Below are 22808 nucleotides of genomic sequence, written 5' to 3'. Positions count from 1 at the left end.
TGCCACCGTGGGCCGAGTGTTTTACATAACTGCACGGTGGCTGGCAGGATGCATGCCCGCCTCAGCACGCAATAGGTATTATTAGACGATGATCATGAAAGGCAAACCTGAGAACCTCAAAACTCTGAGCAGAGCCAAACCCCTTACGTTCTAAGGCTCCAGAAAGTTATCTGACTCCTTTGCCCCTTTGCAAATTCAGCTGAGATGTGCGGCCACAGTGGTCAGCCAGCCCTGAGGTGTCGCCTCCTTGGCAGCTGGTGAACCCTCTAGGCTTGTGTGTGTGGCTGGAGAAAAATAGTCAGGAGGAGAGGGGAGTGAAAAGGAGAGAAGGAAGCGGGGGTAGGCTGGGAGATGCAGCGGGATGAGGCTCGGGCTGAAGGCACAGACCAGGAAGCCCCGTGACCCAAGGTGGTGATTTCTGGGGTGGAGAGGAGGACATGCCCCCATCCAGAGGACTCTGCAAATCCTTCGGCCACCAGGACACAAAGCTGAGCAGGGTGGGCTGTCCCCAGTGAGGGATGGCAGGGAGAAGAACAGGGTTTCCAGTCTGAACGCCTGCCTGGAGATTACTGATGGGCTGGCCCAGCAGAAGTCCACCTGCCTGAGCATTGAGGGGCCTCCTGAGAAAGAATCCATCCTGGAGGTGAAGAGAACTCAGTCTCTGGGCTTGACCCATATCAAATGAAGAGTCTGGAAATAAAACCCCAAAGAGGAATCCCCAGGGTGCAGGGATCAATAGTTCTAGTCGGGCACTTCTCTAACAAGCATCACTATAGGAGGGGACCCAGATACTCGTCTTGGTGTTGAAACAGAACATTGGCTCCTTGAGGGCTTTGGGTCTTCAGCGTTGGAGGAAAAAGAAATACCCACTGGCTGTAAGCAGGAGGTGGAAGGCTGATGGATGGGACTCCCGACAGGTGCCCTGCAGTGGTCCCAGGCAGGAGCAGCCACGTGCTCACCCACACGTATAAGGCACACTCTGGCCTTCCAGAAATAACTAGGGGCCACTTACAGTGTGCTGAAGCTCCACTTGAGCTTTCTGCATGTGGAATCTTAGCTCCCCGACCAGGGATCTAACTCGCACCCTCTGCATTGGAAGGCAAAGTCTTAACCACTGAACCATCAGGGATGTCCCTGGAAATGTTTTCTCTCTCTTGAATCTTCCTATTCGTAGCAAGTGTCACAGGCCCTAAATGTTGGCTTTGGGCAGGGTTCCTGCTAGTCCCTCCCCTCAGCCCGAGCCCACCTCTGACCCGCCAAGCCCCCTGAGCTAACACTCCCTCTGCAGAGCAGGTATGGGCGCACAGGTGTCTGAGCAAGAGGGAGGGAGAAGGCAAAGCAGGCGGCAGTCCCACGGCCCAGGTAACTCAGAAAGACCACCAAAAATGCTCAACATAGCTGTGTCATTTTCTACCTGATAACTTGCTCCATTTTCCAAATTATAAAAAAAAGGCAAGTGTTAACTTTTTTCAAAATCAAATGTCAAAAGTTCAGGTAAACAGCACTTTTGACAGTCTAGGTGAGCTTTCTGGGCTTTCCCTTATGGTCACTCCTAGGGTGTTTGAAATTCATGACGTGATAACTAGGAGGCATAGAAGGCAACAGGGCTTCCCTGATGGCTCAGCAGATAAAAAAATCTGCCTGCAATGAAGGAGACACTGGAGACACTAGCTCGATCCCTGGGTTGGGAGGACCACCTGGAGAAGGAAATGGCAACCCACTCCAGTATTCTTGCCTGGGAAATCCCATGCACAGAGGAGCCTGGAGGGCTACAGTCCATGGGGTTGCAAAGAGCTGGACACGACTGAGCGACTGAGAACACAGCACACAGCACACAGAAGGCAACCCACCTGGTTGTGATAGAAGGGGTTCCACCAGGCAGGTCAAACTTGATCAATGTCTACTGCGTGGTACCTGCCCCCCAACCCCACCCAGGGACAAGGACTGTCATGGAAGGAGATGGACATTAGCATTTTTTCCTCTGCTCACCTCTACCAACTCTTGGCTCATCCAGAGAGAGTGATTGACAGCCCCAGAGGCTGCTGGGCAACTATTTGAAAGAGGGGTCCACGGAGAGGCCTCCTCCACCTGTTACTCTTTTTCTCTATCACTTCACATCCATAGGGGTCCCTAAGCCCCAGGAGAAGGGTCAGGTGCAAATCTGGTAAACCAAGAAGCCCTAGCAGTTGTCAACTTAATTAGCCTTCAGGAAAAATCTATGGCTATATGAGCACAGCAGGGTTGCTATGGAGACAGGCCCAGGAGGCGCATTTAGAACAGGGCCTCATCACATCACGCGATAAAAATAAGACCCAGGCTTTTTAATAGAATGAATTACTTAAGTTTTATATTTAACAGGGGACGATACCAAAGCTATTACTGGTTTTCAGAATATTTTAGGAATCCGAGCTGCCTGCTTCTGCATATGTTAGCAGCCATCACAATATATACTCGGGTGGCCGGCAGTTAGGAGGTAGAAGTCCACGTGTCTCTCCCATCCTTGAGCTGAGAGATGGTCCTTCTCACTTTGGGTCTGTCCTCCTTGAATTGGTTGAGCAATTTTCAACGTGTTTCTGAGAAAAGACTGTATTGTGTTCTGCACCCAGCCCTTTGCATATATCGTCACTAATATATAATAACCCTGCGTGGTAATGGTCTCATTTTGCAGACGAGGCTCAGAGATGTTCAGAAATTTTCCAAGGTCACACAGCTAACAAGTGGTGGCGTCAGGATGTAAATCCAGGCATCCCGCATTCCAAACCCCTTTGCTTTGTAAGACGGCAACCACCATCTCTGCACAAAGAATCTGAAATGAGGCGAACCTAAAGAGATTCACTACTTTTGTTGATACCTGGCAAACACCTTGTGATGGTTGAATCTCTCCTCCAAAGGGGTCCCAAAGCGGATGGGTTCCAGGAAGAAATCCACAGAGATTCTGGCCCCCTGCTCATGTGCGCCTCTCCAATCAACCGCGGCAAGCGTTCGTTCATCTCAAACTAGGTTCTCACCATCTGATGGGCTGCCTCTTCCTGAAGTCCAAGCAGCAGCAGCATGAACACAAGATTCCAAAGTGGCCATGGGTGAGAGGATGCCTCCACCGCTCCTGGATGTTGAAAGGGTTAATGTGTGCAATCTACCTGGAAGTCCAACGTGAAAGTCCATTCCTTGACAGTTCTGTTTTTGATTATTCAAGACCTTCCTATTTTGCAGAGAGATACTTTTTAAAAATTATATAAGGAAATGGCAACCCACTCCAGTGTTCTTGCCTGGAGAATCCCAGGGACGGGGGAGCCTGGTGGGCTGCCGTCTATGGGGTCACACAGAGTCGGACACGACTGAAGCGACTTAGCAGCAGCAGCAGCATGTATATATTTAAACTAATTTTCTAACAAGGCTTACATAGTCGACCCGCTCTGTACCCACTGGGTTCCAATCTTTCCTTGTGGATGAGACGGTGGTGCAGGTGACGGGTGGGGGCCCAGGAGGCTGGGGGCCCAAGGGTGAGGCCGATGGCAGAGTGGAAGTTCACGTATTCCCTCCCCTGTTTCCCGCATTTTACCAGATGAAAGTAATCACAGAAGACCGCTGGGCTTCAAGGATTCTGAGAGGACAAAGCGGACATGCAAGGCTTGGCGAAAATCCCAACCAAAGCGTCATCCAGGTGAACTGAGCAGCAGGGCAGAAGGCAGGTGGACACCACGGACTGCAGGTGGGGACCCAGGCCAAGGCTGGAGCTTACAGTTGGAGGGGAAGGCGTGGGGTCTCAGCGAAGGCCCTGGGCAGCAGGCCTCATCCTAGAAACCTTCCCCACTCACAGCCTCCACTGTGAGTGAGTGCTATTGAAATGATTCTATGAGGTACCCTTGGCCTAGAGCAAGCTCACACGATTCATGGAAATTTCACTTCTACGACAGGCGTCATGCAGAGGTTGCAAGCACTGGCTTTGGACTTCGGCCGACTTTGTATGTTCTGGCTTTGCAGCTTACTAGCTGTCATCATTTGGGCAAGTCACTTAAGCTTGCCCCTGCCTCACCTTCCTCATCTGTGAAATGGGAATGACAGCAGTCAGGTGCCAAGGGTGAACCCCAGTAGGAAAAGGGCTGGTGACCCTGTCCAGGGCTGGACATAGCTCCTACCCTCTGGCTGGTTGCACGCCAGGACCTGTGTGGAGAACAGAAGCCCAACCCTAGCCCCACCTCCCTCCACAATCCTCAAGACCCTTGGAGACCCCCCCGTCCAATCCCTGTCCTCTCTTGCTGAAGGGGTACAGCCTTCCAGCATCCTCCCAGCCTCAGTGGCCCTTAACAGTGAGCTCTTTCCATGAACAGGGTGACTCAAAGGCCCCGGTCATCACCTGCCACCACGCCTCCCCCATCCCTGGCTTTACCCTTTGCCCTCTAAATAAGGAAGCCAGCGCCGCCAGGCCCAGGACTTCTGCCCAATTTGGGTCCTGGGTGGCCTCTCGCCTCCCTCTTCCCCTGGGCCCCCAGCCAACTCCCCCTCCCTCAGAGATGCACTCTGCTCGCTTCATTCCTGCCTCATAGTTGCAATGACAGCGGCTGCCAGAACCTGTGGGGTGTGTTGGGTGGGGGGGTGGCGGGGGTCTGGGGAGGCAGCCAGAACCTGGGGCAGGTTAATGTTACAGCCCTGGATAAGTGAGGTGGCCCACTTGACATCAGGGTGATGATGGGTGGCAGGGAGGGCTGGGCGGCTGAACTATAAAGACAGGTCCAATCCGATATAATCAACTCGGGTCGGAGCGAGCGGGCCAGCCAGGCAGCGTCCCCAAGCCATGGTCCCTACCGGCCGCGGCTCAGGCTGGGTCCCTCCGCTCCAGACCCAAGTGCCCAAAGCCGGCTTTGGTTTCATGTCAGCAGCCTTCAACTGCCTTCCAAAAATAAGCCCCTGCCGCCATGCCGAGGGGAGAAAAACAAGAAGGGCGGTATTTTTAGGGCCATTAATTCTGACCACGTGCCTGAGAGGCAAGGTGGATGGCCCGGGGACAGACGCTGCTCATCACTATGTCCCGGGGAGCAGGACGTCCGCAGGGCACGCTGCGGGCTCTCGTCTTCCTCGGCGTCCTAGTGGGCATGGTGGTGCCCTCTCCTGCGGGCACCCGAGCCAACGGCACACTGCTGGCCTCAAGGGGCTGGGGCACCCTGCTGTCCAGGTCTCGAGCCGGGCTGGCCGGAGAGATCGCCGGCGTGAACTGGGAGAGTGGCTACTTGGTGGGGATCAAGCGGCAGCGGAGGCTGTACTGCAACGTGGGCATCGGCTTCCACCTTCAGGTGCCCCCCGACGGCCGGATCAGCGGGACCCACGAGGAGAACCCCTACAGTGAGTGCCAGCCACAGCCAGTTGGGGAAGCGGGGGGCTGGGACTCCAGCAGGTCTCTGGTGCCTGGGGTCCTGTGATAAAGTGGGGGGAATTCTACACTTGAGTGCCCACTAGCTTAGCCACCTCCCCCAACTCGCTTTGCTCCTGCAGGATGCATAGGCCGAGGTCTGAGCATCCTCTGCCATCAGCCCATGGAGCCCCTGTGGCATTAATTCCTTCAGTATTTCAGGCACCACTGTGGCCTCATAGGACCACCGGGAACCCCCAGCCAGGGGGAGCCACAAAATGAGGGTGGAGAGAACTGGCAAAGATGCTTAGACCAGATTAGATATGAGCTGCTTTTTATTTTACTTCCCTCTTTGAGAGGAAAGGCAAGTCGTTTGCAGAATTTCCAGCTGCAGCTTATCCTTCTTTCTAGTTCAGCTTGCCCCCACCCCCACGCCCGCCCTACAAGTTGGTGGGTTGCTGTCTAGATGGGCTCTCCCCAGGAGGGGATGGGGCTGGAGGACCCAGGGCAGCCGTCAGGGTCTGTGCGGCTGCAGTGTTTGCAAGATTAGATGGGCTGAGATGTGTCGAAATGCGAGGAGACATTTTAAACAAAGCTAATCAGAATTCATTTTTTTTATCCATGTCAAGGACCTCATGTGATTAGGCCCAGATTCGAAGCTACCCTTAGGTTGATGCCCAGGTGGCCACTGGGATCTCTAACTCCGATGTCAGAACTTCCCCCTTGCAAAACTCGATTGTTAACAGTTCAGTAGAATGGACCAGACTGGCAACTCAGCTCCTAAAGTGAGATCAGGGTGGAGGCGACAGAAGGCCTGACTTTCTAGAAGCAGGAGGGTGGGCCTAGATGCACTTGGCGGTGGTGGTGGGGTGGGGGGAGGTCACCTTTAGGTTGACATCCCACACTGCTTTGCACAATCCTGGGGTAACACAGCCCCCGTCTCTTTGGCAGGCCTGCTGGAGATTTCCACGGTGGAGCGAGGCGTGGTGAGCCTCTTTGGGGTGAAGAGCGCCCTCTTCGTCGCCATGAACAGTAAAGGAAAATTATACGCCACGGTGAGTCCATCAGGCCAAGGGAAGCTTTCAGGCCGCACACGAGGCCTGCCTGCGTGCTCAGTAGCTCAGTCTCCTGCCAGGCTCCTCTGTCCATGGGATCCTCCAGGCTGAAGTGGGTTGCCATTTCCTCCTCCAGGGAATCTTCCCTACTCGGGGATCGAACCCATACCTCCTGCATTGGCAGGTGGACTCTTTACCACTGAGCCACCCGGGAAGCCCGTGCATGTGGCCTAAAGAGTGTGCAATTGAAGAAAGTAATGCAAACTCTTGAGCAGAGATGTGCATATTTATCTAGAATGAGGAGGGGGGCTGTGGGAGGAGCCAGTGCGAGTGAGGTGCTTGCAGCTCTGTGCTGGATCATGTTTTTCTTGATCCCACCCGTCGGAGCCTTGTAGCAAGAAAGGAACCGTAGCTCAGAGGGCCATAGGGTCCAAGGGAAGCCGGAGTTCTGCATAAAGCTGTTGTCCAAGCTTACGGTCAGGCCGTGAGCTGAAGAGGCCCAGAGAAGCAGGCCTGTGTGTCAGCCTAGATACGCTGCTCCCATGAGCCACCCTCCAGCCACGAGCACAGCTCGGGGAGAAGAGATAAAGCTCTTTTTCTCACCTTTATCAGTGCGTGGACATCTCACTTTAAGGTTTTAAGCCCTCTGACCTCTGATCCCAGCCACCAGAGAACCATGCCCCGCGCTGTACCCCCTTGGCTGGCACCAGCCCCCACCTCTGCCTTCTCCCATCACCCGTCACCGCTGGTGGGGGCAATGCTAGCACTTGGGTTAACCTCCCCAACTTCCACGTTTCCCCACTTCTCTGCTCTCTCTGACCCCTTCCTTCCTGGATCTCCCAGCCCATAATTTTGCCATATTCCAAAATGTGGATGGGGAAAGCATTCCTGTGAAGGCAGAGACACTGGGAGTTCTTGCGACCGAAATAAGAAGGCTAAAAAGGAAGACCTGTGAGCCATGGTCGAGGAATAGCAGAGTGACTATTTCTGGGGAGGGCGTGGAGGGCCGTTCTACCCCTGCGTGGGGACAGACGGGAGCAGGAAGTGAATGCGGAGGCTCTGGGACCCGGGGCTGGCATCCAGGGAGGCTGTCCCAACAGACCAGGGCTGTGAAATGCCCGAAGTGGGAGCCCAGGTGGTCTCGGCCTGTGATCTGCAGCGCTAACACCTCTCTATCTGTGTTGGTTTGTGTGGAGACCAGGCGTGTGTCAGAATCAGTGAGCCTCTGAGGACAAGTGGCTGGAGGCAGGTAGGCTGGAGTTGGAGCCGCATCCTAGTCTGTACCTTGAGAGGAGGTGCTTCTGCTGAGGGCCTACGGCCATCACCTGCAGCGCACAGAGGCAGGTCTGCACACAGACCCAGGGTCCCACCTGCAAAGTGAGGATGAAGATCAGATGCACCTCTCGGGGCTGCTGGGGAATAGTGCCTAGAGAGCATCCCCAGGGCTCCTGACTAACAGTAGGTGCTCAGTACAGGGGAATCATTTATGGTGTCTCAACACTGCCACAGGCTCCACCTCTCTCCTTCTAGAGATGAGTCTCCTGGGAGGAATCTCTGCATCCATGCCACCTTGGGAACTTGTCACAGGCCAGATTTCTTGGGTCCCTCCTCAGAGATGCTCAGTCATTACGGCTGGATCGGGCTGCATATGTTTGTTTTTATTCTTCATGTTGGTATTTCTGAGGTGCAAGCAGGCTTAGGGGCCACCAGGCTACATGGGCTTTGCAGGGCAGGGAATTCTCACTGGCCGAGGGTCACACCAGTGCTGAAGGCTGCAGGGAGATGAAACTGGTCTGCAACGGGGATCCTCAAATGTCCTTTTCACCGCTCTCTGCATGTGTGATGGAGAGGGTGGGAGGTCCCTGGGGCCAGCAGGGCTTTGATGGAGCCAGTGCCCCGCCTGGTACAGTGGATGGTCCCCAACAGCCCCTTCCCAGCCACGTGAGTGTTGCCTGGATCCCACTGGTTGCAGAGCCAGGAATGGGGTCAGCTGGCTCTGAGCTTCTCCGCAAAGTGAATCTTTTGGAAGGAAGCACAGATTACATCAACCCTTATCTCTGCCACCATCATTAACAAGCTATTTAGCATTTCTTTCTCCTTATCCTGAAAGAAATTTAACTGTGAGGTGGGGGAAGGGCACAAACAGAGAGTCAGTGTGACCACTTCCCACTTGAAACCCGGGGTCCCGTAGGAGAAGCCAGGGAGGCTGGGACCAGCAGGAGCACTGGGAGTGGACAGAGCATTCCAGGACCACGAGGAGGGGGAGACTCTGAAGCATAGGCTGACCCCTCACTCCAGGCAGATGACTTCAAAGGGGGCCCACAGGACTCACTGAAGAGATAAAGTCCAGGAAAAAGGGGGGCTTCCCTGGGAGGAGCCCTGCCCACCATGTACACCTCCACCTCCTCCCCTCATATACCTCCCAGGGGCGTCTGCCCAAGGGCACCTTCTTGGAGGGGAGATGTCCTCCCTGGAGTCCCAGACCCACCAGATGCTCCTGAACCCCTCCCTCCACCCTGCAGTGCCCCCCAGGGGCCTTTATCACAGTCTGAAAGAACAATTGCCAGCTGATCCCGGAGCCAGGAAGACTCCTGATGGATGGTGATTTCATTCACACCATTTCCCTTTAAGCCCCTGGAACTGTCTCCCTTCCCTGCACGCTCAGCTGCTACTGTGGTCCCTGAGTGGGGTTTCTTCTCGGGGGGGGGGGGGAACCCCTGCTGGGGGGAGAGACGGAAGGGCAGGGGGCAAGGTAGGAAAATGAGTAACAGTGTTAGTCGCTAGGTTGTCTCAGAGTCTTTTACAACCCCATGGACTGTAACCCACCAGGCTCCTCTGTCCATGGGATTCTCCAGGCAAGAATACTGGGATGGGTTGCCATTCCCTTCTCCAGGGGATCTTCCCAACCCGGGGACTGAACCCACATCTCCTGCATTGCAGGCAGATTCTTTACAGGGAAATCCAAGGTAGGAAAATAAGTGTCAAGAAAACCCACCTAGAGAGTGGGCTCCCACAGGTCTCATCCCTTGGAAGGAAGGGTGCAGAGCCTGTGGCAGTGTTTAGACAATATAAACAGCTCACCGGTATTGAGCACCTACTATTTGCCAGGTGCCCTGGGGATGCTCTCTGGACAGTACCCCCCAGCACAGCTGGGAGGCGTGTCTGATTGTCATCTCCGTTTTGAAGATGGGACCCTGGGTCTCTGAGGTCTCAGGTGGATCAGGTTTGTGTGCAGACCTGCCTCCACGGGGGATGCCCTAGGCCTGCAGCAGAAACGCACCAGCTGTGCAGACTGACACCCAGGTTTCAGCTTCTAGCCTCCAGCCACTATCTTACTTCCGGCAAAGTCTCTAACCATCTCTGAGCCCAGACCTCTGCTCCTTCTGATGGGGACGGAGGCAGGAATCAGTGAGTTCCAATCTCCTTGATCTTTTTAAAATTAAAAAAGAAAAAAATCAAATATCTCCACCTAACAGTGGTACTGTTATAATCCTTTAGCTGAGAAAAGTACATAGTGATGAAAATCTACTAGGGATTCAGTTATGCTTCTCAGTGATTTTGGTTTTACTCAGAATAACTGTGTCTCCATCCTTTTCATCAATGGCATCATGACAACAGGCGAAACACAGCATTTATTTATTTCATCCACAGAGGCCTTCGGTTATTACCTGGGGCGTTAACCTGCAGGGAGGGGAGGATCAGGTCTTTCTCTTGCTCTTAGCTGCTTCTCTTCCCTAGCGGGAGATGGAGTCTGAGCGGATGGTGCAAAGGGTCACTGGTGCTAACAATATGTGGAAGGGTCAGAGATGGGACCCCAGAGCTGGGGGCGGCTTGTACTGCAGCCAGGGGACTGGGGAGCCCTGCAGACGGTCTCCCAAATGGCTTTGTCTGCAGCCTGCCTGCTACCCAGGGCGATGCAGGAACGAGGAGTGAGAAGCACGACAGGCCCGGTGGAGGCATCTTCAAACACTTCTAAGTTGCAATTGTGTGTTAGGAACGGGGATTAGAAAGGGCAGGCGTCTTCAGAGCCAGGAGGTGCTGTTTCTCCATTTCAGCTAGGGACTGAGAAAGCAGCAGTTGGGCTCCAGGAGGAGAGGGTCTTGGGACAAAGAGTTCTCTGGGTTTTTTCTTACCTCCCCACTCCTTATCCATGCAACCCCCTCCCCAACTCCCATGCCCATAGACAACCAAGAGTAAAGGGGGCAAATGGCCTAGGCAGCCCTAGAAGAAAGAACTTTACAAATAAGGAGACACTTCCATCAGTCCGGTGACCTAGTGAACAAAGACCAGAGTCTGAGATGGCTGTCTGGTCCACCTCAGACTCTGAGGGGCATTTCCACCAGCAGTAACTCGTGCCAAGACCCCTTTATGTCCCACCCACCCATGCAAAATGCCCCCTCTCCACTGCCAGAGCTAAACGCTTTAGAGCTCGGGTCCTCAGAAGTCCGATTAGACCTACGTGGAATTTAAGACATTGTCACGCTGGAGCTTGGGGCCTGGCAGGCCCCAGCAATGTGATCTGGGGGAATTATTTTCATTTGTTCAAGTAGTAATATACGGTAGCTGCTTTTCTTTGCTTGGCTTTTCTCACCAGAGCTGAGGAGCCAACATTCCTGAGCCATGAGACTCGGCTCAGGGACACGAATGGTGAGATGAAGCGAGGGGCTGGTCCCGATGCCAGCCTGAGCATCTGTGGGGCCGTGGAGCATCAGCTGGAGGGAAGAGTTCAGGGCCACGGTCTTGGCCTCCTGCCCCCAGCCGCGTGGCCACCTGAACACCAGGGATGGAGCAGAGGGGCTCAGAGATGAAGGGGCCAGGGAGAGGCAGAGAGGCTTTCAAAGCAACTTCATCCATGTCTCTTCTCACTTTGGATTCGCACAGAATTCTGGGGAAGGCTTCAGACAGTATAGAATCTGCCTGCAATGTGGGTCACCCGGATTCGATCCCTGGGTCAGGAAGCGCCCCTGGAGAAGGGAATGGCAACCCACTCCAGTATTCTTGCTTGGAGAATCCCATGGACAGAGGAGCCTGGAGGGCTACAGTCCGTGGGATTGGAAAGACTATGACACAACTGAGCAACTAACACAGCGTGGGGAAGGCTAGGGACATAACGTGGGCTGGAGGAAGAAACAGAGGTCGGGAAATTCCTGAAAAGCTGGGGGTGGAAGCTGAATATCAAAATCTGATGAGCAGAGACCAAAGCACCATGTATAACACCACCACCATGGTGCACATTTAAGCAAATACGTTTTAGAAGATCTAGACCTTAGCAAAAGCTAGATTCTTCTATTGGATCAGGTTAAATGCTCTGAATTTCTGGCTCCAATCTGGCTCAATTCCTCTCTCTTCCTGTCCTGTCCCCGGAGACCTCTGCCCAAGATCTGATTTCCTCTCTAGAGTTTGCAAAGAAAGTGAAGTCGCTCAGTCATGTCCATCTCTTTGCAACCCCATGGACTGTAGCCCACCAGGCTCCTCCATCCATCGAATTTTCTAGGCAAGGGTACTGGAGCAGGTTGCCATTTCCTTCTCCAGGGGTCTTCCTGACACAGGGATCAAACCCAGGTCTCCCTCATTGCAGGTAAAGGCTTTACCATCTGAGCCACGAGGGAATCAGAGTTTGCAAACCTCACATGAAACCTCTCCCTTGACCACCATTTAGATCAGAAATGAATTCTTCTGGAAACTGGCGGGCGGGGTGCTCTCCAGGGTGGTTGGACAGGGGACTGGACAGGACTAGAGGGAGAGCACAGACCAGTCTCTGATACAAAGCTTCTCTCAGTCCATTTTCTGGGCCATCTTCCATCCTCAATTCCCTCCCCATTTTCACTAATCCACTAACATGACAAGGTAATATCAATACATGAACATGGTTTAAGGGGTGGGGAGGTGCAGAAGAATACACCATGGAGATGAAGTCTCACTCTCACTGTTTTTTGTGGGTTTTTTGGGGGGAGGGGTGGCGGGGGACGTTGGCCATGCCATGCAGTATATGGGATCTTAGTTCCCTGACCAGGGCTCGAACCCATGCCTGCTGCATTGGGAGCTCAAGAGTCCTAACCACTGGACCACCAGGGAAGTTCCTCCCTTTCAGTGTTGTCTCAAAGACCCAGACTCTCCCCAGGGCAGCACTGTCACTAGCCCTCGTGTGCCAACCATCCTAGGAAGAACCAGCATCCCTATGTGTGTGCTTACCTTGGCATCATATTTTAAAATCACACAAACAGGAGCAAACTACTCAGTGTTTGAATCTTGCTTCCCCACTGAACCGTATGCCTTAGGGGCCATCTCCAAACAGTGCACAGAGGGGTTCTGGTTTTTTATGACTGAGAGCATTCTGGGTGTGGCTGTCCCATCACTGAGCGGAGCGCCGCCCGCCTGATAGACCGTGAGGCTGTTTCCCGTCTCTCACTGTTATAGATGCTGCTGCAGCGCGTGACTTTTATACACGAGTGGGAGCAAGCCTGTAAGATAAATTCCTAGAAGTGGAAGCACTAACCAAAACTGTAGTTATTATTTTATTCTAATACGTATTGTAAATTTTCTCTTGACAGAAGTTATCACAATACACACACCAACACATCCAACGAGAACTCCTAGTCCCCATGCCCTCACCAACGAATGCCTCTTATCCAACACAGTTCTCTTTGCAACCCGGCAATTAAAAATGTGATCACACAGTTGTGGTTTATCTTTCCTTTAGGGCTTCCCTGGTGGCTCAGATGGTAAAGAATCCGCCTGCAATGCAGGAGACCCAGGTTCCCAGGCTGGGAAGATCCCCTGGAGAAGGGAATGGCTACCCACTCCAGTATTCTGGCCTGGAGATTTCCATGGACAGAGGAGTCTGGCGGGCTACAGTCCACGGGGTCACAAAGAGTCAGACACGACTGAGGCATATTTTCTTATGTTTAAATGCTACTTGTATTTCCTTTTCTGTGAACTGTCTAAAAACATCCATTTTTCAGTCAGTTCATGGTTCTGAGTATAATAGCAAAATTTAATCTATTGCAAACTATATTATAAAGTATAATGCATTGTAAATGTTTTTTTATTCAGTTTGCTATTTACATTCTTATTTTCTTTAAGTTGATTTTTTTTTTCCAGGCAGAAGTCTAATTTATTCCTCTTGGGTTTCAATAATTGCCTCTAGTTTTTTGTGTCCAGCTTAGAAAGAGCTTTCTGACTTTTTTTTTAAGATTCTCTTCTCTCTTTTTTTCTTGTCTTTGGTCCCACCTGCATGGCTTGTGGTATCTCAGTTTCCAGACTGGGGATTGAACCTGGGCCTTGGCAGTGAAAGCGCCACTAGGCGACCAGGGAACTCTCCTTAAGTTTCTCTTTTTAGCATTTAAGTATTTGTTCCTTTGGAATTTATTTTAGAGTTAGGAATAAAATCATACATCAAATTTTATTATTATTCCATTATTATTATTATATAAGGTAGTATCCAGTTCTTCCAATACCATGTTTTCTCCAGTGATTGGAATTGCCACTTTTATTTTATATTCATTTTATGTTCATGTTTGGATTTACTTCTGGATCGTATTCTGTTTGTTGAGCTGCACCAGACTGTTAATTTATGCAGCATTATTTCTGCTCAACTTTGAGCATTGATCCTGAATTCACTTTTCCCTGGAGCTTTACCCATGGACAGCCTTAGGTCCTGTGGTTACCCCGACCCCCTGTGTCCCGAGAGGCCCCAGGAGTGTGGGGCCAGAGCCCGGTCAGCTCTGTGCCCCCCTCCCCCAGGCTCACCCCCTACCACCACTCAGGCAATAAATGCAGGGCTTAGAAGCTAACTTGTCCTACAACCCACTGCAGCTTTTTTTAAACTTTGTTTATTTTTGGCCGCTCTGGGTCTTGGTTGCTGTGGGGACATTTCTCTAGATGTGGAGAGCGGGGTCTGCTCTCCGTTGTGGTTCTCGGGCTTCTCACTGTGGTGACTTCTCTTGTTTCGGAGCACGGGCTCTAGGGTGTGCAGGCTTCAGCTGTTGCCACTCCCAGACTCTAGAACACAGGCTAAATAGTTGTGGCTCACGGGCTCAGTTGCTCCAAGGTGCATGGAATCTTTCCAGACCAGGGATGTCTGGAAAACCTGTGTCCCCTGCATTAGCATAGATTCTTAACCACTAGACCACCAGGTAAGCCCCCACAGCAAGTTTTACAGGAATGATGATCCCAGGTAAGACAAAGCCTTCAGAGCTTTTACTTTCAACTAATCTATGAATCAGTTGGAGGAGAATCATTATGGCAATAGCAATTATTTTTCACTTTATACCATGCATTATTTCAGTGAATGCTCCCTCCAGTTCTGTGACAGAATTGTCCTCACTGCTCCCATTTTACGGATGAGGAAGCTGAGGTTTAGGAGGTGAAATCACTTGTCAAGTTCACATAGCTAAATAAGAGGTGAGTCGTCACATATGCTTCGCCTACTTTGATTAGTTTCTTTTTCCTGCTTTGGGACATTCCTTTCTTCATTCTGCAAATATTTTTGAGCACCCATGGCAAGAAAGATAAAAACTTGTGAAAAACATAACTCCCTGGTGCAATATTCAGAAGCCAGTTGACATGGCTGGTGCAGACTTGCAGGGTCATCTCAAGGAAATGAACATCACAGGGAGGTGCCTTGTCAACAGTAACCCGGGGGTGTGTGAGGGAAAGAGAGGAGACCTTCATTCAACGAGGGGTGGCAGAGGGATGGGTGAGTGGTACCCAACGTATTACCTAGACCATGCCCATTGCCCCTCACTGGCTCTCGCTGCATCCAAGAGCTATCCCTTTGTGGGCGTCCATGAGCCCCTATTACAGCATCATTCATCCAGTGTCACCTGCTCAAAAGGACGCAGTCCTTGTCTCAGGGAACTGTGTTTAGGAGTCCCCTGGGATGGTGCATTGTTTTCAGTGCTGTCAGACTGGTCCACTCGGAGCCCTGAGGAGCCAGCTCATCACCCTTGTTCATCAGAGAAAGAGGCTCTCGTCCACCCCACACCGGCAGGGTAAGGCCAGGCGCTCGTAGTACGATTCCTCTTGAGAAGGTCAGACGACACCCCTGGCACAGCCGCTCAGCCATTGAGTGGGTTTTTTATAGCCGATGGCCTCAGCCGGCAGGAAGGAGTCAGGTATTATGCTCAGCTCTGTCTCTGTTTCATTCTGCATTTCTCTAAAGACCAGATCCCAGGCTTTCTGGCCCCCCAAGGGAGAGACCTCCACCTGAAGCCCAGAAATCCCCCCAGCCGGGGGCAGTGACCTGGGTGGGTTTGAATGGAGGGCCCCCTCTTCTAGGAATAAAGGAGGACTTGGGTGATTTATTGGGGCTGAACTTGTCGATGTGTGGCAGGAAGCCTGGGCCTCAGTTTCTGAACAAGTTGGTCCTCACACAACTCGCTCCAGCAGGGACCCTTCATCACCAGCCCCAGACTCCATGGCACCATGGGTCACAGAGGGAACCAGGCTCTGTTCCCCATAAAGTCTCTGCCCATCACCATCTCATTCCTGCCTTTCTCTGGAGAACGGTGGATTCCTAGAGGGCACCAGGGCTTCCCAGGTGGCTCAGTGGTAAAGAACCCACCTGCCAATGCAGGAGACATAATGAGACATGGGTTCGATCCCTGGGTCAGGAAGATCCCCTGGAGGAGGGCATGGCAACCCACTCCAGTATTCTTGCCTGGAGAACCCCATGGACAGAGGAGCCTGGTGGGCTACAGTCCATGGATTCACCAAGAGTCGGACATGACTGAGCACACACACACAAGTGACTCCAGGCACCTCTGGGCTCAAAATCAAAGCCAAAGATGGGCCTTTTAAGGGGCAGCACACTTGGGCCTTAACCTGGGAAAGATGGGAGGAGGGATGCAACTGCAGAGAGAATTACCATAATAACCAGACGCAGGAGTGCTGGGAAGGCCTTAGAGAGTTGTCCGTCTCAACCTCCACTCACCTGCCCCTCTTGATGGTCCCCCAGCATGCAGAGTGCAGACAAGGGAAACAGGTCTGGAGGGGAGAAGGCTGCCCCAAGGCCACACAAGTGGAGCCACTGATCAAACCCCAGTCCTCAGTCCTGCTCCACTAGATCCTCTCCCAGCAGACTCGAGAAGACAGCTTCTTCTGTCCCTTCCTGGTGCTGTCTCTGAACGTAATAAATTATCATCCAGGTGTTTAGGAGACTGAGTGCCCGCGACTGGCAGCCCAGAGCACCCCCGTTCTCCATGTGACACAGGCCGTCCACCCACATCCCTGGGCCTGGGTTTTCTCATAATGAAGAGGGGGAAGGTGAGGAGGGCCCACGAGAGCTCCGAAGGCCCCCCTGTTTTCAGCTTCCAGGCTTCTGCTTACCCAGGGTAGCTCAGAGCTTCCAGCGGTCATCCGATTCGGGGAGGCGAGGGGCCCGAGGCCTGCTGGGCTTCGTTCATCACTGATGCTCTGCCGTTTGTTCGTTTCCTCCACAGCCCAGCTTCCAAGAAGAGTGCAAGTTCAGAGAGACCCTCCTGCCCAACAACTACAATGCCTACGAGTCAGACCTGTACCGAGGTGCCTATATCGCGCTGAGCAAATACGGAAGGGTGAAGCGGGGCAGCAAGGTGTCCCCCACCATGACTGTCACACACTTCCTCCCTAGGATATGAGGACCCCGGAGGAAGGCTCACAGGTGGAAAGCAACATCTTCTGTTGGAATTTTGCACAAGTGGACAGTTCCCCTTCCCCCTATGCCTCCTGAGTCGAGCTCCTTCTCTGCTTGGGAGGGGGGAGACCTGAGCCGGTACCCAGAGCCACCGGACCCCATGGCATGTGACCCACCCAAGGGAGGGGTTGCAGACGGGCTCCTAGAATGGCAATGGATTGATCCCACGCTCTGACCTCGACTGAGGGGAGAAAGTCCAGAGAAACTCGTGGAAGAGGACCCTGGGCGCTGGAAAAGGAGGGGACGAAGTGTGTGTGCTGATGTATATCCATACATCTCAGTCTATACGTACAGACATCTCAGTCTATATCATCAGAGCCGAGGCATCTGGGCATCTCCGAACAGGTTTCTTCCTCCAGGCATCACCGGAATCTGCCTGCAAGAATGTCACCTGTCAGCCCAGCAGGATCGATGCATGCTCCCATTCTGCCTCTTTCCAATCACCTTCCCTTGCAGAGGCTGCTGACCGCATGGGTTGCCTCGGAGACAGGGGCAGGAAGCAGCTGTCCTCTAAAGTGCAGAGAGGGCAGGGTGACAGAGCATAAGATTTAGCTGCAGACCAGAAAGACTGAGCGGGCACTCGAGGCATCCTGGGTGTGAGGGCTCTGGGGCCCTGGGACACATTGTTGGGGAAGCTGGGGGAGACGATGTCCCCTTTTTTTTGGAGGAGAAGGTAGGAGCAGTGTGTGAGGCAACTGGTAGAAAACTGGCTAGAAGCAGCAGAGTGGACGGGGCGTCCTAGAGAGAACCTTTCTGCCCGGAGGACTCAAGAGCTGCGCGCGGCTCCAAGAACAAGCTGGGGCCAGGCTGCCTGCCCGTAACTTTTCCTCACATTGAACTGGGTCTTATTTTAACCTCAGATGACAAGGATCCTAATAATGGCAACCTCTTTGGCGAGCATCGAGGGGCACAAAATAGGTCATGAAGGAAGTAGAGAGGTTTCAGACTTCAGATGCTAATTCCTCTCCAGTAACGTCCAGGAAACTCACCCAAGTTCTCATCTGATACTCTCACTTCCTTCTCAGCCGACCTCCCCCACACACGCACCGGTGCCTGGATGCAGCGGAATTGGGCATCGTGATGTCCGGAGTTTGCCCCCCTAACCCCCTCCAGTAGGAGAAGAGTGATAATCCGGTGAAATGGAGCAGCCCAGCTGAAGCGGCTCCTTGCTGCCACAATGCCTTCTTGCCTCCTGGCCTTTGAGAGTATTTAAAGCAGAGGTGCCCCAAGTGACTATAAATGTTATCCGCCTGGAGCCTTTGGATGCCTGAGCCATTGGGACGTTCCTAAATCTGAAACCAGAGAGACCCGTGTCGGAGCACACATATTTTCGGCGGACGTGGACGGGCGGGTTACAAAATGAGCTGACACCCTCTGTGACTCTCAGAGGCCCCGGCCAGCAAGACCAGCCCTTCCTCTGCTGCAAATATCCTCACCTTTGACACACCTCTCTATTTGCAGATGTGTCCAGCTATAGATAGATCCGGGATGAGCTGGAGGCAGGGGCTGACGATCCAAGGGAGAGACACCCTGCTGGTCACCTCCTCTGCCCGGCACATATCAGGGCAGACATGTGCTGGGGGAGGGACAAGAGGCTGCACCAAAGTGAGCAAAGATGCAACAGACAATGAGAGCTCAGGATGAGAGAGAACACAGCCAAGTCTTGAATAGAAACTGGATGGAGCTGGGGTCTTGGTCAAGCAGAAGGGGAAACCATCGGTCCATCTTGACTGTTTGGAATATTTCAAGTGTAGGTCTGCTTGGAGGCAGGGGACAAAATGGATTGTTCTTCAGGAGGTCTTGTCCTGAGTAACTGGTCTGTTTAACAGGGTATGTTGGAAACCGATGCACTCACAACCTGAGTGGTGGGTCAGCTCCCAATAGGATGCAGTGGCATGTAGGGGGTCTGGGTGGGGACGGATGGACCACAATCTGAAGAGGAGAAGGAAGTCACAGGTCCCAAAATATTGGTTCCCTTCTCCCCCAGGTGCTGCACTCTCTTGACAGGAGAAGGCTCTTCTAAGGAGAGTCATGAGGCCTCAGATGGTTAGATCTTTCCTGCAGCACCCTAGAGGCTTATAAAAGTGCCCAAATCTTGACCAGGAGTTTCCCCAAATGTCCACTCCCATCTCTGATGCTGGAAGGGAGGATGAGAAGCTCTCAAATGCCCGGGACCAGGCAGGCTTAATGCCCATCACTCCAGTATAATGCATTGTCTGACGTCCCTGTGGGCAGCTGGGTGTCTGTTCTCACTGGTACCCAGGCCCATGGTGTACTAGAGTTTCAGTACTTCAAAGATCACCTCTGATGTACGGCTGAATCACTGACTCTTTAACATCCTTCCCATCCAGAGGAATTCTCCCAGGGCTTTCCCTCTGACCTGTGAGCAACTGACCTTAGGGGAAAATCAACCCCCATCCATAGACATGGGATCGGGGCAGAAACAGAGGGAGGTCTGCACCGGTGTGCAGAGTTCTCTCCTTGCTCATCCCCAACCGAGGCCCATGCTCAGCTGTCAGCCCCATTGGATCCAAATGGCTGCAGGGAGGTGGCAGAAGCAGGGGAACAGAGGTGGACCCCACCTTCCCGCCAAGCATGGACCAAGAATGTCTTGGGTCCTCCCTCCACCAGATCCTAAGCTATGACCCTGGTTCATGCAGTTTTTATAGCTAAATGGCCTCTGTTCCATCCCAAACCACCTCCAGGAGCTCCAGGCAAACGCGGGGCTCCAGGAGCCCAGAGACTGCCTTGTTACCCCTTCAAGAACAAATGATGCAGAAGAGAGCAACAAGGTGCACCCCCTGAAGGTGCCTTCTCAGCTGGACGACTTAGCTCAGGACAAAGAAGGGGGGCCAGGCCCCTGAAGAATCTACCCCCTCCTCGGGCAGCCATGGGTGGACCGCAGAGGAAACCAGAAAACGCCCTGCTTGTTCCTGTAGGTCACTCACTGCCTCCTGACCCCTCCCTCCCCACTTCCCAGTGGAAAAGCAGCGTAAAACTTTGTGATGGACACTCCATCATTCTTCTCATTCATAGCTTCCCCTCCGCCCCCACATCCCACCACACCTCCAACACACACCCCAGGCCCCTGGTCAGAGCTGTTCTAGGGCTTAAGAAAGAGGAGAGGTTCTCCTGTCCTCTGCTCCAGGCGACAAACTTCTCTCCTTCAGACACATTGCTTTCTCCCCAGGCCCGGAATTCTCTCCTAGTTCCCATCCTATCCAGAAGCAGGTGGGACTCTCCAGCCCAGGCTGGCTCCGCCCCTCTCTAGTCCTGGATCTCGGACCCTTCCTCATCCTGAGAGAGTCCTAGGGGAGGAAGGAAATGCACAAGGTCGTAAGCTGTCAGTCTCCTTCCCCCCAGAGTTGGACTTCCATCGCCTTTGCCCACTCTGGGCCACAGCTGCTAGTCCAAACCAAATGCGGTCACTGGCCTCTGGGATGAGCTCTCTGCCCTCCCTTTCCTTTTTGCCCCTTTTCATGTGGACACAAGCTAGATCGCCCCTACCTCTTTCTATCCCAGTGCTTTCCCCCAAGGGCTCTGGGTCCGTCACCACCAAGGAGGTGTTCTCTGCCCCCCACCCCTCCCGCACCTGTGAAGTATTTCTACACTCTCCTTTCAGCAAGAACCCAACCATTCATTGTGCTACCTCCCAGGAAAACGCCAACAGTAGGAAAGTTAGGGTCAGGGCCAGAAGAGTAGATGGAAACACTGACATCTGTGCTTGCCCCAGAACTGGTGCGTCCTCTTCCCTGGACAGGAGGCAGGAGTGACTGTGCCCACAGCCTCCGGAATCTGGTCCACCCTGCAGACAGCTCACACGGACCGTGTGGGGATGCCCCACTGAACGGCAGAGTCCAGCACCCACACCGCTGGGTCCTCACGTGGGTTCTCCTTCCTATTCATATAAATCAATCAGTACCTCAGGCTGCATCCCAGGGCAGAGCCTGGGTTTAGCGGGTAGGAAAACGCAGAATTTGTTCAGTCATGTGCTTGTAAAATGTGATGCTTCTATTTTTTTTTTAATATGTATGTGCTATGCACAAACCATATCATGTTCCAGCCAAAAGGAAAAGGTCTTTTTATACGTTCCTCTAAACTGTTTGACTCCACCCCTCCTATTAAACCCGACAACAAAGCTTTGGGCTGTGGATTCTTTTTCTCCTCTCGAGGAGGAAGGCAAATTGGAGAGAGAAAGCAGGAGTGCATGTTGCTGTGGATTTTTTTAAGGCTGGAAGTAGTCACATGGGTCGCTTCATCCATTCTGTATTTTACAGAATGGGAAATACAGCCAAGGAGGGAGAAGGACAATACCGTTGGCCATGGTAGACCAGGGAAGCCCTGGTGGACCAGAGGCTTCCCTGGTGGCTCAGCTGATAAAGAATCCACCTGCAATGCAGGAGACCTGGGTTCGATCCCTGGACTGGGAAGATCCCCTGGAGGGGGAAATGGCAACCCACTCCAGTATTCTTGCCTGGGAAATCCCATGGACAGAGGAGCCTGGCGGGCTACAGTCCTGGGGTCACAAAGACTTGGACACAGCTGAGCATGTGCACACACATAGTGTACCAGGAGCCTGGTTATGCACACTTCTGGGGCCATCAATCACTTTCGTTACTCATCCGCATATTCGCCCATCCAGGATTATTAATAGTTTGGGGGCACCTGTCTCTGGGCTGCCCTGTGCTAGATTTGGGGGCAGGCATGTGAGTGAACAAGGCAGAAACAGTTCCCTAGCCTCTCACGGACTTGCTTTAAAAATATAAAAATCACCCGTAAATGTATTAAAGTGTAGATTCCGAGCCACACTCCCAGCATCTAGGCCTGGGTGGGCCCAGGAATCTACCCAGGCAACCCCGACATTGCAGAGCCCTGGTCTAGATGGATGACTGAACTTGTAGAACATTTGGGCCAAAAGAGACTTTATAAATCATTTTTAAAAACCTTTTCATGGGTTAAAAGAAGAAAAAGGCTAGGAAGTGTAAGTTTCTTACCCAAGATCACCCAGCCTGGTGAGAGAGAGACCCCTTCTCTCCTTTCTGTGCACTGGCCCCCGCCATCATCAGCCCTCCACCCCACCCCTCACCCCTCACCCCTGCACCCACACCCCACCCCTCACCCCTGCACCCACACCCCACCCCTCACCCCTGCACCCACCCCCCCACCCCTCACCCCTGCACCCACACCCCACCCTCTTCTGCCTCCTCCACAGGTCCTGGGGGGGATGGATGGCAGTGTGTCTTCAGCTGAACAATGATGGGTTCTGAATAAACCTACACTCTTAGAAGAGGGCTTCCCTGGTGGCTCAGATGGTAAAGAATCCACCTGCAGTGCAGGAGACCTGGATTCGATCCCTGGGTGTGGAAGATCCCCTGGAGAAGGGCATGGCAACTCACTGCAGTATTCTTGCCTGGAGAATCCCATGGACAGAGGAGCCTGGCAGGCTACCATCCATGTGTTGCAAAAGAGTCGGACACGACTGAGCGAAGGACACTTTCACTTTCACTTTCTGCTGGAAGAGCCACCTGGTCCCGTGCCCTCTTTATCTCACCCTTGTGTTTATCCATGCAGTTAACATCTCTGAGCTCCTGCTGTGTGCCCAGATACCACACTGGCCCCAACAATATTGCTGTGATCAGTTATCTGTGGGCTCATATACTAGCAAGGAAGACAGCTATTAAAGGAATAATTCAGCAATTTGTGATTAAGAGGCATGAATGAGAAAGTCCAGGGG

The 22808-nt window shown here is 52.9% G+C and overlaps 1 protein-coding gene across 1 annotated transcript; it reads left to right on the top strand.

Annotated features, from left to right (window-relative positions):
* The first annotated feature begins 4776 nt into the window (after positions 1-4776).
* FGF6 (fibroblast growth factor 6) lies at positions 4777-21200 on the top strand. Its single transcript, XM_055566066.1, has 3 exons — positions 4777-5337; positions 6296-6399; positions 16842-21200. Exons 1-3 carry the CDS (start codon positions 4992-4994, stop codon positions 17016-17018), a joined length of 627 nt encoding a protein of 208 aa, XP_055422041.1. The 5' UTR covers positions 4777-4991; the 3' UTR covers positions 17019-21200.
* The last annotated feature ends 1608 nt before the right edge of the window (positions 21201-22808 follow it).

This window comes from Bubalus kerabau, chromosome 1, assembly GCF_029407905.1.
Source record: "Bubalus kerabau isolate K-KA32 ecotype Philippines breed swamp buffalo chromosome 1, PCC_UOA_SB_1v2, whole genome shotgun sequence".
NCBI lineage: Eukaryota > Metazoa > Chordata > Mammalia > Artiodactyla > Bovidae > Bubalus > Bubalus kerabau.
This window is presented reverse-complemented; position numbering and strand designations above follow the sequence as displayed.